This window comes from Rhea americana, unplaced genomic scaffold (genome assembly GCF_003343005.1).
Source record: "Rhea americana isolate MKP2758 unplaced genomic scaffold, rheAme1 scaffold_83, whole genome shotgun sequence".
NCBI classification, from domain to species: Eukaryota; Metazoa; Chordata; class Aves; order Rheiformes; family Rheidae; genus Rhea; species Rhea americana.
Genome location: NW_028187012.1, coordinates 1,444,765 through 1,459,897, shown reverse-complemented (window position 1 = coordinate 1,459,897; position 15,133 = coordinate 1,444,765). Strand labels below are relative to the sequence as shown.

Here is a 15,133-nt window from a genome sequence, read left to right as displayed (position 1 = left end):
AGGCTATTAATTATGGTATAATTTTAATACCAAACATTCCTACCTCATGATGCAAAGAAAACATAAAGTAATAGAAGTGTTTCTTTTCATCTGCTTTACTTCAGGAATTTTACAGCTAGTTACTTTCTAAAGGCCTAAATATGACCTTTTGGCAGGAAATGCTCTGCTGCAGAAAACTATCAGTGTTTTTTTTTTTTTGTTTTTTTTTTTAAAGTAGTTTGCATAATATTTCCTTTTCAAAATGATTTTTATGGCATGAGATCTTATTTATCTAGTTACACTTGGGGTTATGTAAGGGCTAGTATTGATATAGATCTATTTTATTATGTAAGTAAACATACAGTATACTGACTGTGAGAATGCATTTTTTCTTAGATATGAGAATTTTACTCAATTTAACTCTTACCACTCTTAATTGTTTTGAAAACAAGTATTGAAAAAGTGTCTTGTTAATTTTAATAGTGTTTGGGGATATAGGGCTGAAATATTTTGTGTAAAGATGCAGGTAAAGAGCTAATAACAAATCAGTCAAACAAAACGCAGATCGTATTTTTGTTGCTTTTAAGTGGTTTTGGAGCATGAATTGCATCACTCTAAGCTCTTATCATTCTATGCATATTATAGATCACAGTGCAAATCTGAAGTTTGACTGCAACGCTGAATGGAATAGTATCTTCATAACACCATAAATTTAAGTCAAAGGATCGCAAAACAGCAAGCTGAAAATAAACATTATTCTATTGTTCATCAAAATATGAAATTCCAAATCTATTCCCCTTTATTTATTTAAAATTAAATGAAGTTAGATTAAGGAGAGCTCAGTTGAGAAGAGCTCCATTACGGCTGCCAAACTTAAATTTCAGAGTCATTGTCTGGGGAAATTCAGACTTTATTGTCTGAATCTTAAAGGAATTTATAAATATAGCTTGCAAAATCTAGCAAGATTGGTAGATCTCACATCAACAGCCTTCAAATTGTAATCCTACTACTTTCTTATTTTTCTTTTTTATTTTTAAACTTAAGCTCTCTCAAAAGAATTACTTTGAAGGGAACAATTTCAGATGTTAATGTTGAATTTGGGCAGTCAAGTGGTCAAAAGATAGGAGATACTATGAAGCAGGATAAAGCATCATTATTCTGTCAGTATTCTTCTATATGCCTACGAGTTTATGACGTGCAGTAGGAATCAAAGGAAAGACAGTTAAAGTCATGGTTTAATATTTTCATTTTCATTGGAAAAAAAAAGTGATAATGAACAATATTGGAAGTGTTTTGTTACCAACATTTGCAGCTAGTCTGAAAAAATTTCAGAGAGGTTGTTAACTTCTGTGTTTTTCCTGTTCAGTCTGCTTGATATCTTTAATCCTTTCTCTCTCTCTATTTTTTCCTTGCTCAGTTCTTTTTTTTTTTTTTTTTTTTTTTTAAGTTTGTTATACTTCTGGAATTTAGGTATACATGTGTACTGTTTTGAGACATATGCAGTATATGGAGTATATAATTTAGAATAGCACAGCTATATTCCCTTCATGGATAATGAAACCCATTTTTGCACAGAAAACAGGATTAGAGCAGTAATCTAATACATTGTAATTTGCTAAAAAAATATTTTAAAAAACCTTAAACACATTGAACACATTGCGGATTTCAAAACAAAATAGACAATGAAATAATCTTGCTGATAAAGTCATATAATTAACAAAAATCTCAAAGTCGTTCCAAGAAAAAAAGTAGTTATTGTAAGATTGGACATGAAGTATATTTACAGCCTGCTAGTGAAAAACTTTAAAATAAAATTTTTGGTAATAACAAAATTGAATTTGAAGTGAATTAGCCTTTTGAAGCTAAGATTTGGTGGTTTTTTTGCATGCTCAGCTACTACTATAGTAGACAGTATCTGGCAACATAATTGTTGCTGCTGAAAGCAACAGGGGCTGTTTGGGGAGGAGAAAGCAGCCCGTGGCATTTGCTTCCATTGATGCATCCAACTGATCTTTTTTCCAGATATTGATGAATGTTCAGTGAACGGACTGCTGTGTGATAATGGGCTCTGTCGAAACACCCCTGGAAGTTACAGCTGCACTTGTCCAAAGGGTTACGTGTTCAGCACTGAGACAGACACATGTGAAGGTGAGAAATTTGTTAGTTGCAACTTGCAATAGCAACTTTATTACTCATATATAAGATTAAAATTAAATGATCAAGAAAGATTCAGAGAGATAGCAAAAGCTAGAGAAGACTGGGATAAAATATAGCATAAGTCACTGCATTCCTCTTGTGATTTCTCTATGGTATTTTTTTAGTATGCTGAGTCTCGACATTGAATTTCTACTCAAGTAATGAGTTCATTTTTATTTGAAATATTTTACTTTCTTTGGACAAAACTTTTTGAAGTGAGTGTAAAAGAAAATACGAGCTTACCTTTGAACATGGAATAGGAAGACCTGGTTTATCATTCAAGGAAATATGTCTATTTTGATCAGATACCCTGTTTTCTATTCTCGCTATGTAGTGATAGATCAGATTCTAGTAGTTGTGATATTTAGGAGATTGTTGAGTCTGGAATCTTGATACTACTGCCTGCTGATACTAAAATTGTCCTTTATTTTCATAATACATATTCTATTAGCAAAGTTGCTTTCCTAATTTACTAGAGGACTCAGATGCTAGATCAAAGAAAATGTTACGCTACAGAAACTAGTGAGAAGTTTGGATTACAAAACAGTTTTAAGAAAGGCTGGGTCAAAAAGAAGTTGAAGCATGCATTAGCTTTTGTGTTATTTTTTTAAATAGCATTCGGATTAGTAGATTTTTGCTAGTCTTCTACATTATTTTGATTTTATTCTGTGGTATGTAAGTCTCAATATTACTATGGTAAGAAAGTTTCCATAGTCAGTAGTCTTATGCCTAGTAAATTATTTGGAACTTAAAATTCTTGGTCTTGGAATACCTTTTGTATGAACAAATGTCATCTTCCAGATTTGTCTGGAGAAGCAGAAGACATTACTATCCTGAGCTACTTGTTATTACTGATCCGCCAGAAGTTATTGCTCCACAGCTATACAAACAGAATGAAAAGTAGAAACACTCTTTAAACCATTCTTGCTGTGTAAGATCAGTCAGGTTAAAATAAGCCATCTTTGTTAGCAACGTACGCTGAGCAAGCTATCTTTGCACTGAAGCGGGAGAGGAATGCTCATGTGTTCTTCACCAGTTTTCAGCATAGGAGTTGAAGAAAGCAACGTGGGGGCAATAATGTTTTGAATGTCTCCAACTATTTGGAAAGTGAACATGTGCATACACTCAAAGCATCTCACAAAATGGTTCAAATTCTGACAGGATCAAATCATTCACCTCTTCACTCCTTCCTTTCAAAAGGAATTATGTTTCTTTATATTTATATTTCTATATATATTTTTTCTTTCTTTATGTTTTATGTTTATATTTTTTTATATTTAGAGCATGTGTGTTTCAGAGGCCACTTGTAAAAGTTAAAATTTTTTCTCTCCTTATATATTAAAGATTACACATTAGTAGCACTTTCTCAGGCTTTTCTTGTGTCATACCCCATGGATCTGTAGTGTTCTTGTTATGTTGTCTCAATGCCTAGTATTTGTGCACAGTGCTCAGATGAAATTCATTGTTCAGAGTGCGCCTGTAGGTTTGTAGCTGTGAAGATTGCTTACTGTATTTCTTCAATGTGCAAGTGTTTCAGGGAATCTTCTAGATAGAGAAACTGGAATAAAATTACAAAGAAGAATTTTAATTATCAAGGTGAACAGGCCATCAACTTCAAAGCATGACACTGACCAAAAGATAAATGAACAGGATGCCAGAATGCAAACATCCTAGCCCAAATCATAGAAATAATAGTGCTTCCAGTTTCAAGAAGGTGAAAAAGTAACTCTGTATTTTAATAATAATAGTAATAAAGGGGCTCAAAATAAGGGCTTAACCAAAAATTTGTGGCTTCATGAATACATTAAGCTACCACAAGAAAAAAGTGCCACGAGAAAAAAGTGATCTTCTGCACCATTGCAATGTGTTTTCCCCTATGCTAGCACAGATACGTGGATCATGATGTAATGAAGCAGCTTGGGGAACACTTTTTTTTTTTTTCTTCTTTTTTTGTGGTGAGGTGGGTTGGGATGAGCATGAGGGATGCTTATTCTGAAGTGGAAATGAATTCACTAGTTCATCTGAATGACATTTCATTAAGGAGAGGGTGACTTCTTTAGATGGCATTGCCAGCTGAATGTGACTGCAAAGCCGTAGAACCCATAGTATTCCCCCCCCCTCTTTTTTTTAACAGTTGGAATAAAATAGAATTTACATGAAAATATACAAGAGAAGATATTAGTAGAAATCTCAATAGTATCTTCACTTTTAATGGCACCTTAGATAACTTTTCTAAGGGATGTGGCCACTTTCATGTTTGATCCAAGTTAATCAGGTGCATTCCCAATATTACCAGTTTATCATCATATGTGAAAATATGGTCAGTGAACCAGTACAGTTTTGTTTAGACTAACACAATACAGAGCTTGTGACAGTTGGCTTATAAAATAGATACTGCAGTTTTTCACAATTGGAACAGACCTGAACTGAAGGTAGAAAATACACACAAAACCTTCGTTCAGTGGGTTGTTACGTAAATTTAAATATATTCCATCATGAATGAACAGTTACTGGACGGTCATTCAAGCTCATAAGTAAAGCTATTCAGATTTTTGTTTGTTTTATGGAGGGAGATATTAATTAATGCATTTAATCTCTTGTTTTCTTTTTTACTTAGAAATATTTACATTTTTTAGATAGTCATAAAAGAACATGTATCTGTGCATATTTGTAATATCTGTACTAGGCTAGTACAAAGACCAATGAAATAATATCTAGTATCCTAAAAAATGCTAGAATAATATAGCTCTGGCCTTGCCTCATCCCCCTTGCATGGTGGTCATCAGGTTTAGTTTGTTACTGAAAAGGAAGACACTGCTGTCTCCTTCATAGAACCACAGTTGTGCTTTTCTGAGCTGCATTTCTGAATCCGCTATGTCTGCTGAGCAATGAGTGATGATAACATGGTAGGGCATGAATGCTGCAGTAATATTTAAAACAATAAAACTGTGTTTTGACAATGATAAGAAAAATCCATTTTCTCATTTGGAAAAAAAAAGAAGATAAATAACTAAAATTTCAGAATTGTAAGAATATTTTCTTTCTGAACATTAATATTAAAACGTAGTCACCATAAAATGCTTTTTGTTTGTTATCTCTGCAACAGAATCTGAAGGATTTTCAGTTACTTTAGACATTGCTATGTATATTAACTTGCATACATGGGTTATGAGGGATCCATCTTTAATCTAGCAGTTAGATTGAAATGTAGATTTAGCTGATAGGGCAAAAAAGAAGATTCAGGAATGGTTTGGCATAAAACTGTCTATAAAAACTATAAAATCTATACAGTTGAGTGGCTTGGCAGTTTGAGGAATAAATCCATCTCTTTCCATCCAAATTCTATTTTCAAAGAAACACTAAGTAATTCACTTTGGAGTTACAAGCTCACTAGTTGTAAAAGATTGCTGTAGACAGTAGCTTTGTATTGTGTTCTGAAATTGCTCTGATGTGTATTACTCACCAGGATATTTTTAATTAATGTAACTGTCATCAGTAACCGTGAAGAAACAACAAAACCCGTTGCTGCTTTCATTTATAGTTCAGCTGAAAATTTTTATCAATTCATTGCTGGGAGGATAAAAGGGGGAGTTGTTCAAGCCTTCAGAGTCTGTGAAAGTTGAAATTTTTACAACAAGCTCTGTGGTTTAGATTGTGTTTCCAGTGACATAACTAGTTAAACGTAAACCAGATGTGCTTTGAAGTTTATTTGCAGGAATGTACAGTGGACTGTTTCAGTTTTTGTTCCTATGGCATTTATAACATACACTAACCTTACTTTAGAAAAGAAGTGTTTTTATGAAAAATTTCTGGTAAATATTTTCATATGTAGTTGCTTTTTATTTTGAATATAAAGCAATACTTAAAATCAATTTATTTTCTTGCTCACTGTTGTTAAAATTAGCATTTATTATTGTTGTAAGAGGATGTATGGAAACAATTTTTGAAGCTTATTTACATTGTGCATATGATACTCTTTTGCCCTGATTCAGCAAAGCACTGTTGGTGGAGTGCATTCATCCTTCAGTATTTTTTTTCTGAATGGAAGTTTTGGGGAATAGTCAGTGCAGTAATACCAACCTGTTAATACCCAAAAGTATGGGGCTTTTTTTCAGAAGTTGAATTTTGGGATGTGTTTTCTCTTTGTAGTATTTTTGGCTAAGGTAGATGGTGGCAAAGAATATCAAATGCAGAAAGTAATAAGCTGCTTTTTCAGATTTAGGAGCCTAGAGCATAGTCACACAATCATTTTAGAAATAACCATACTGATTTGAGAAGTTAATGTCTCCAGATGTGTGTATCCCAGTCCTCAGTGAAAGCTCTCCTTGTTTCTTAGCTATAGGAAAAAAAATTGAATGAACAGTCCTTCATCTGCATCAGGGCAAAATGAAATGAGGAAGAGTATGGTTCTGTAATACAGCTCCCTCCCTCCTCCATTCACCCTTCTTGTGCTTTTCCTGGCTTTACGCTTCTGCTGTTCTCGTCACAGAAAGTGAAAAGTGACTATTTTTTTCTCTGGAACCCATGAAAGGTTGGTACTGGCAGTAGGGAATGGTTGAAACTGAGACTGGGAAAAAAAGGAGGAGGAAGGGGTGGAGGGAAATAGCCCTGGTGGATGGCAGCAGCCTTATAGATTGACTTGGCTGTATTTTCAAGGTACATATTCAGTTCAGGCTTTAGCTAGAATTTAGACCAAGTTGTCTGACTTGTTTTGAAATGGAAGTTCTCGTGGTCTAGAAAGCACAAGGAACAGATCTGACTGTGTATTATGTATTCTATTCTTTGCTGTGGATGCTTAATTTGAGTCTTTTCTCCCCCCTTTATTTGCCTTTTTGACCAAGAATTTTCATTATTCAGCATATACAGCCCATGAAGTCAGGGTATCATCAGCTTCTCTCTTCCTGGAGTGTCGTAGTTTAGATGCTTTGGTCCCTGCATTTCCGTATGTTCAATTATCATTAGTCTCAGTTTTGGGGACACTGACTTCCAGCTGTGGGATTGTAGTGAATGGTGGGAAGAATGATTTAAATTATTCTGTATAGATTTATAGAAGGGTATTTAACTGTGTCTTAAAATATTTTTTGTAAGATTCAAGTTTCTTTTTAACTCTGAAAACCTAAAATACAAGATGTGCTTTACTAGAAGAAAATTGCAATTGTAAACTTAGCGAAAGGAGAAGGGAGAGTTAAAAGTAGGCATAATAATCTAAAATATTTTACATTTATAAGTATGAAGTATTGTAAGTTTTATGCATTTTTGATATTCTGAATATGATTGAAGTGATGTTTGGGATGGTGGTAGCTATCTGCTTACATAATGTTTGGTCTTGCACATTGGTTGTGTATGTGCGTCTTGTTGGGCTACCAGTTAAAATCGTGTGACRCTTGAAACTCTCTTACTTTCAATTGTAAATATTTTTGCTGGACTTCAACTATTTGATCAGTTAAAAAAAACATTTTCTTCATTTCTGAGGCTGGGTGGCTGATGAGAGAATGTTTTATGTATTTAAAAATCTGTAAAACTTGTGACCTTTTCTTTAAAAAGCTGCAATTCCTGTATGTTGCTGCAGCTTAAAATTTCTCAGAATAGTTTTTGTGTCAGAATGATGCCTCTATATTCATCCAAAAATCTGCTCAAATTTAACCAGGTTGTAAGGCTGAGTTCACATGTGCTCTGTAGAGACTTACTGAGCCCCCAAAGATTCTGTGCCAGCGATCACACCTGCTCCAGCATGGTGATTTCCCTGTAGTTGCCTCTTAACTGAAAGTAGAGATCTCATTTTTCTGTGTTGTAAATGGATCCTCTGATGGACTAAGACTGTACAGATGTAGAAGCTGATGCTACGACAAGTGAAAAGTTGGATTTAAGAAGAAGAGGCAATAACAGGGCAAGTTGACTGACCTATGGTTGCAAATAGTTTCAGAAGATCTAAACTGATGGTGCTGCAACTATCTCCTCATCTGATTCAGCGTAGAGCTTGTTCAAGAACATATGCTTACCGAAAGCAATCCTCTAAAAATAATTGGTTTTCAGCTGATTTAGTTGACTGAATTGATTTGCTGTGGGATCAGTTGAGTATTGATAACTAATGTGAGCAAGTGGCCRGTATGCATCTGAACTGACAGGCAGTTAGAATTAAAGGAATGGAATATGGACCATGGTAACATTTATTCTAGCTTAAGCTATTGTGGAAATCCTCACCTTAATGCAGGAAGTCAGAGGAGAAAATCAAGGTAGATATTTGTGGGGAATAAGTGCAGTAATGTGCTGAACTTCATCCTTTGTAGAAATTGTGAAGCATGCAAGTAGAGGAAGCTTTGGATGTTATTCTTCTGTGCTAGACTGTAGCTGTTGAAGGTAGACTTCACCATGGCCAAATGCTGGAGTCTATGGCTATGACTGAGGAAAGCAACGAGGATCACTTGATATTGGCTGGACAGAGAATCATGCTGTACATAAAAGCAGCGATATAGGGTCTGATCAAAGATCCTTTGTGTCCCAGTGTTGAGTATAACAACAGAACAATCATACAGTATTATTTTCACAAATACTTTTGGAATTTCAAACAGTTTGTGGTTTGGGGACTTCCTAAGCCAGAAATAGGATCTTTGCATTTGATAAATCTCAGTGGATTTCTCGTCCATGAACTTGTCCAGACTACTAGTGCAAGGTTTATCATTCTAGCGTAAGGATTTCCAGTTTCACTACCTGTAATGTGAGGAACCATTTCTTTAGTTGTTTTGTTACCAGCGTGCTTCATTTGATCTCTCTCTGTTGTTGTATCATGAGAGACAGTAAACATTTGATGCCTTTGACAAGGAGAAGCTATATATAGTCTTAATGTAGTTCACCAATCCTTTTCATTTTTTGTCTTGTTTTTTAAAGCTAGTCAAAGTGCTGAAAGCAAGATGGCAGATGGAAAAGAAGAAAAAAATGTATCTTTCTCCAAAATCATTTCTATACTGAGACTTATTCAACATATAGTACATATTTAAGATGACTTCTGTGCCTCAGTGTGATCTGTTTCTAATCATGGGAACAAGATACATGATTTCTCTGTAAAAGCAGCACAGACTACTCTTCTTTACCAGGTATTGCTGGCTAGGGAAAGACAGGCTAGGAAGGCACAGTGCATTCCCTGCATAATAAAACTTCGGGTGATTAAAGTGTGAAATGTACTTATTGCAAGGAGAAGGGATGCAGAGCAGAGAAACATTGACGAGCTTGCCAGAGGGCCAACTTAGCGAGACAGGGGCTTATTTACTGAGGCTTAGAGCAGGCTCTGCCAAAATGAAGATGGCTTTTGTGGATCTACTTGAATACCTCTGTGCTTGCGCCTCTCAGCACATCAGGTTAGTACATGAGCAGTGCCAGACCCATTCTGGCCCTGTACAGCCCCATTCAGTGCTGCATTTGACTTAGTGAGCTAAAATTGGCTGCGGTGAGCAAGGACTGAACCCGAGATAATATGACCAACTGTCTAAACAGCCTGTTTGCAGAGAACTTTGGAAGCTCTGTATAATGCCCTACAGGACACAGGGTCTAATGCTTACAGCAATGCAGAGCCAGCACGGTGGGTCAGGGCTTATCAGCTTGGCTTCTGGCTACACTGTTAGCCCAGTACTACTAGCCCTGAATGCTGTGTACGTATGTTCATATAATACTCTGCCTTGACCTAATAAGCTCTCCAAGTTTTGCTGTCTCTACATCTGTGGTAGGATTAATGTGTAACCTGGATAATCCACAAGTTTAGAGTTGACTTCACTGACATAAAACTGTCACTGTTCAAAAACCTGGTAGCATTCAAGGACAAGTCTGTGTAGGTAAGTAAACCTATTAACCAGTGAGTCTGTGAAATTTGGCCCTGAATTAATTGCTTGCTTTTGGGATGAAGATAAAAATCAGTTTCCTAAGTTTTCTGATTTCTAGGTATTTTCCATCTTCTTTTTATAATACATATGAGGTTTGATGAGTTTTTTAACACATATTTTTTTCCTATGACCTCCAAATTCCATGAAAGAATAAATGTCTGGTGAAATGAAGGCTTAATGCATCATAATGTACCAGATAGCAGATGGTACCTTTTGTATGATCTGTTCAAAATGAGGATGGTATTTTGGTTTGTCTTGAAAATGATCCATTGATGCTGTTAGTGTTTCCCATGCTTAACTAGATGCTGCATTAATTTGTAATTAATTTACATCAGGCTATTTTGGTTTATGGATCTGGCATTATTACTTAAGCACTACTAGAGAACATAAGCATGCACTAAACAGTTTTATTTCTGGCCCGCCAAAAGAACTGTCTGGTTGGATTAGAATGTATGACTTCATTTAGGACCCAAATCAAAAAATGAAATTGGTTGAGTTCAGGAAGAAGCGGTGGATATGCATCTGCAATTATTCTTTGAAAGAATTTGCTAGTATTGTTTTAATATTAAAACTAATTTCACTTTAAAAAAATCAGCAAATAATACTGTCAGCAGGGGTCCTATTTTTACATGTGAACAGGCTTAGAAAACTCACAGGGGTAAAAAGTAGGAGGAGTTAGGGACTAGAGAGAAGTGCCATTTACAGTATTCCAGTTTCAACTCTTATTTCTTGAACGCTTTCCAGGACTAGAGAGTTGCAGCCAACATTGTAATATTTTGTTTCTGACAGGGTTTTCTTAATTCTTCCAAAGCCTCATGGAGCCATAAATGACAGAAACAATAAGAGCTTTGTTTGTGCACAGCGTGTTGTGGCTGGCAATGCATTGCTTTCCATGAAAGAAGAGTTTTGATTTCTCACAGGGCAGTTATAATTGATGCTGGAAAACTTTGTAGTTCAAATTCTTGGAAGTTGCTATCTTTGTAGAAAAGAGATGTTTAATTAGCACTTTCAAAGTATGGGCTCCCATACACGTGCGCGTACATGCTGACTAGCTGTCTGTGGATCCTTTGTATGTCATACTTAAAAAAAAAAAAAAGGGGGGGGGGGGGGGGAGGTAAGAAAAGAAAGAAAAAAGCCAAATATACCAGACATTCTGGCAAATTCTGGTCCACAGCAGAGTTTATATACTGTATAATATTTTCCAGAAGTACATCGCAGACCTAAAAGTATCTTTCCTTTCTGGATTGTAGATATAAATGAATGTGAAAGCAGCCCGTGTGTCAATGGTGCCTGCAGGAACAATCTTGGTTCTTTCAATTGTGAGTGTTCGCCTGGCAGCAAGCTGGACTCTACTGGACTAATCTGCATTGGTGGGTCCTCTGTTTTTTTCTTTTTCTTTCTGACTTGAAAAACATTGATCACATTGGTTAAATACCTAAGAAAATAATGTGTTCTGCTAAGTTCCCCTTTGTAGAAGACTGCAACATGCATAGTTGCATGGTTAAGGTTGAACAAAGGTTTGGTTGTTTCCATGAGAGCCAAACATAACACATGTGGATGTCCTAACTATGGTGAAAGTGGCGAATTACTAGTACTGATTGATGAGAACCATTGGAGAGATTTTATTACTAATAGAAATTATCATCACTCTCCCAGAAAACAGAGTATGAGTTAATGCGCAGGTGATTAGTCTGATACTTGAGAATTGGAAATTGTAAAGGAGAAATGCTGATTCAGTTCTTGGGCACTGAGCCACTTTTAAACCTGAGATGAGAAAGCAAGTGAAACCAGAAAAATATCAAGTCATATGAAGCAGATGATATGAAAACATGTGTCTTCTAGGATTCAGGATGTTCTTCATAAACTGTGAAGACTGGCCTTCTGAGCTATAAGTAGATGGTTATGGCTTCTGCATTACAGCACAATTTCACACTTTGCCTCTTTTGTGGAAAGATGATAAATAAGGAAGAGTAAAGGTCTGGATTTATCGGGATCCGTTTCTAGAGCGGCAACATGAGTGTATATGTATGTGTGTGTATCTATATATAAAAATAAAATTTAAAAAGTGTGTATGTATATATATGTGTATATATATATATATAAAAAATATGAGCATCCTTTACTAAGAATTCTATAGTATTGAAGAAAAGCAGAGCACCGTGCAAATTTTATTAGAGCTAACAGCAGCAGTTGTCCGCAAGGTGTCATTGGCATTATCTTCGGAAGGAAAAATGGGGGTATTGACTAATGACTTCTTTTTCTGGCCTTTCCAAGAGATCTTAAAGGACTGAAGACATCTGCCCTCCTCAAGTTCTCACAAGCTGCCATTGTTTCATCTCATTTATATAGCATAATTTAAGTCATTGTGGGATAAGTTGGACTGAATTGCCATTGGTGTCTAGATGTTGCTAATTTCTAAATCTTGGTTTTATTTGATGTTGGTTTTTGTCTGGTGTCCTTGGTTCAACTTCCTTGCCTTGCCAAAATTTCCTTAAGGCAGGAGGAAATAATGAGTAAGTGGTTGGAAGTTATTATGTAAGTAGTTTATTATATGAAAAACTTACAAACACTTTCGTCAAAGTATGTTATCTTAAATTTCTGCAATGGAGAAAATTGTGTCCCCACTTTACCTCTGCAAAGGCTTGTTTACTGAATGTGTTTGCCCAAATTTTCTTAGCTGCTTACTCCTATAAAGCATTGTTGTAGCATCAAATATGAAGAGCATGTGCCAGCATACAAGTATGCAATTAAAATGGTTTTCTGTTACGGAAATAACATGAAAATGCATTATATTCTTCATAAGAATGGTAAGTCAGAGCAAAGTAATGTAAAAATAAAAAAAAAGTCAGCTTGATTCTGACCCCTCTGTTGTTTTAGTTTGATTCCTAATTTGCTTTGGTATCAGATCAGAATCAGTCCTACATTATAAGAGTAATTTTTCTTTTGTTTCTTTCTTGGTGATGATGTAAGTTGTTTAACTTAAAAATAATACAAATTTTATCAGTAAAATTGTATAACAGTACTGTAGTAAAAAAAAATTAGCATGACTATGAATTATGTTTTTACAATTTATTGCTAGTTAACCATATTGCTGATTTTCACTGTTATCTTATGGATTCAAGTCCTGTCTGAGGCACATTAGACTTATTTTGGATAGAGAAGTTGCATGGCTGACGGATGTTATTTACTCAGTTTGTGAACAGAGGACTTCAATCTGGCAGTACCTCTGGTTTCTTTGCTTGGTCTGCTCAGCCTCAGGGTTGTGGAACCAAGTGGCTTGAGCCATTTGCATCCGTACAACATGTAGAAATAAAACATAAATGCAAGCCATTTGACCCTTTCTGTGACCTTCGATAGGTAGAGGGAAAAATGACTTGTTCAAATTACAGCAAGAGTTCAAGTCCCAACATATGGGCTCAAAACTGAGCCCAGACCTCCAGCAAGTATATGAATTTAAGTTCAGCAGTTACTAGAAAAGCATTTAACAAAAATGTTGATTTATGTTGCATTCCTTTTGCTTTTACATCGATAGTGTTTGCAGTACTGAGGTTGCACTCTAGTTATATGTGAGGAGTAGAATTGTATTTGCATCACACTGTTGGTGGTACAAGCACTGTGTTGTCATTTTGAGAATTGCACATACAATAGTAATACTGCCAGTATTTTTTTTGAAATATATACATAATGTTTGCTTTTTATGCACTCTTTTTTTTTGTCAATATTTGTGAAATTCATAGTGGACAATGCAGTAGGCTGCCATCTGCCTGTAGTATGCATATACTCTTCTTCAAGTCAGAATCAAAGGGATAGGAGCAGCAGGAAGAATGCTTTGATGCTGGATAATAAATAACTTTCTCACCAAAGAAAAAGTCACAGTGACTGCCCTTTGTAAATTTTGTCTGGACAAGAAGAGATTGTGTAAAATAAAGGAAATTAACTCATAGCCTGAACAAAGATAAGACAAGTGGACTTTGGCAGGATAATCTAGATGCAGCTGGTGTGAGGAAAGTCACCTGCTAATTGTATAGTTTAAATCATTTTTGAGATATTATTTTGACTTTTTGGTCCTATAAAGTTGGCTACTAAAAATGGATAACATTGTGTTAAAGACATTTCTAGTGAATGAAGCAATGGAAGCATTTACGTTTTGATAACATAAAGCAGAACCAATGTATGGACAACAGCCTACATTGTGCTTAAAATAGCAGTTGAAGGGCCTTTCCTCCCTGTCTCCTTGCAGGTCCCCCAAATGTGGGACATCTGACGAGGGCATATGTCTGTTCCATGACTAGCCAAGAGCAGATGCTGTCAGTCACCTTCCACGTTATGACTTCATTTAGTCTTGTAGTAGTGTCCTCTGGGGATGTTAACCTTCATCTAGACTATTAGCTAAAGGCAGATTGAGGACTGGGAAAGATGCCTTTTGCATTCTTCTCTGCCCCTTGCTGGTTTGTACACTTGTTTAGTTGTGGTGTTCTGCTCCACATGTCTGAGACCAGCATTAATCTTAATAAATAAATACAACTGTTCTTCACTATTCACAAAGTATATTGCCCAGTTTCTAGGACTGGTTCCAGTCACATTCTTGGGCCACATTCTGTTACTTTAGCCAGACAAGGGTTGTACTCTCTGTGATCTGAACAGTTTTATAACATGCCAATTTTGAAGACAAGTTCAAGTTGCTGGAAAAAAGTATGCTGAAATGGCTCTGTCTTAAGCAGAGTGCTCTTAAACATAAGGTATCAGTGATACCAATCAACAGCACCTTATAGATGGTCTGACTTTTTAACATATATTATACTTAAATCTTAAAAGCTAAATCCTATTCATCTTGCATTAGTCATCTCATTAAATTCATCTGGGCCACTTGCTTAGCTTTGAACTCTGAGCATGCACATGCATTTAAACCTTTTCCAGGCTGACCTCCAAATCTGGGTTAGATCTTTACAGACTGCTTTTGCTATGTGATCACAAAGATTGTTCCCTGCTTTCAAGGTACATTTTACCATTTGAATGTGCGGAAATCACTAAATGTATTGAGCATAAGTGCTATAGATAGAACTTTCAAAAGTACCACCTGATTTAGG

The 15,133-nt window shown here is 35.7% G+C and overlaps 1 protein-coding gene across 2 annotated transcripts in view; it reads left to right on the top strand.

Moving 5' to 3' along the window:
- FBN2 (fibrillin 2) overlaps positions 1-15,133 on the top strand; it is a 183,219-nt gene that overhangs the window by 93,819 nt on the left and 74,267 nt on the right. For both annotated transcript variants that reach the window (XM_085323252.1, XM_085323251.1), the window contains exons 19-20: positions 2,002-2,127; positions 11,297-11,416. In XM_085323252.1, the coding sequence (XP_085179378.1) occupies positions 2,002-2,127; positions 11,297-11,416 (246 nt within the window). The remainder of the gene's footprint in view (positions 1-2,001; positions 2,128-11,296; positions 11,417-15,133) is intronic.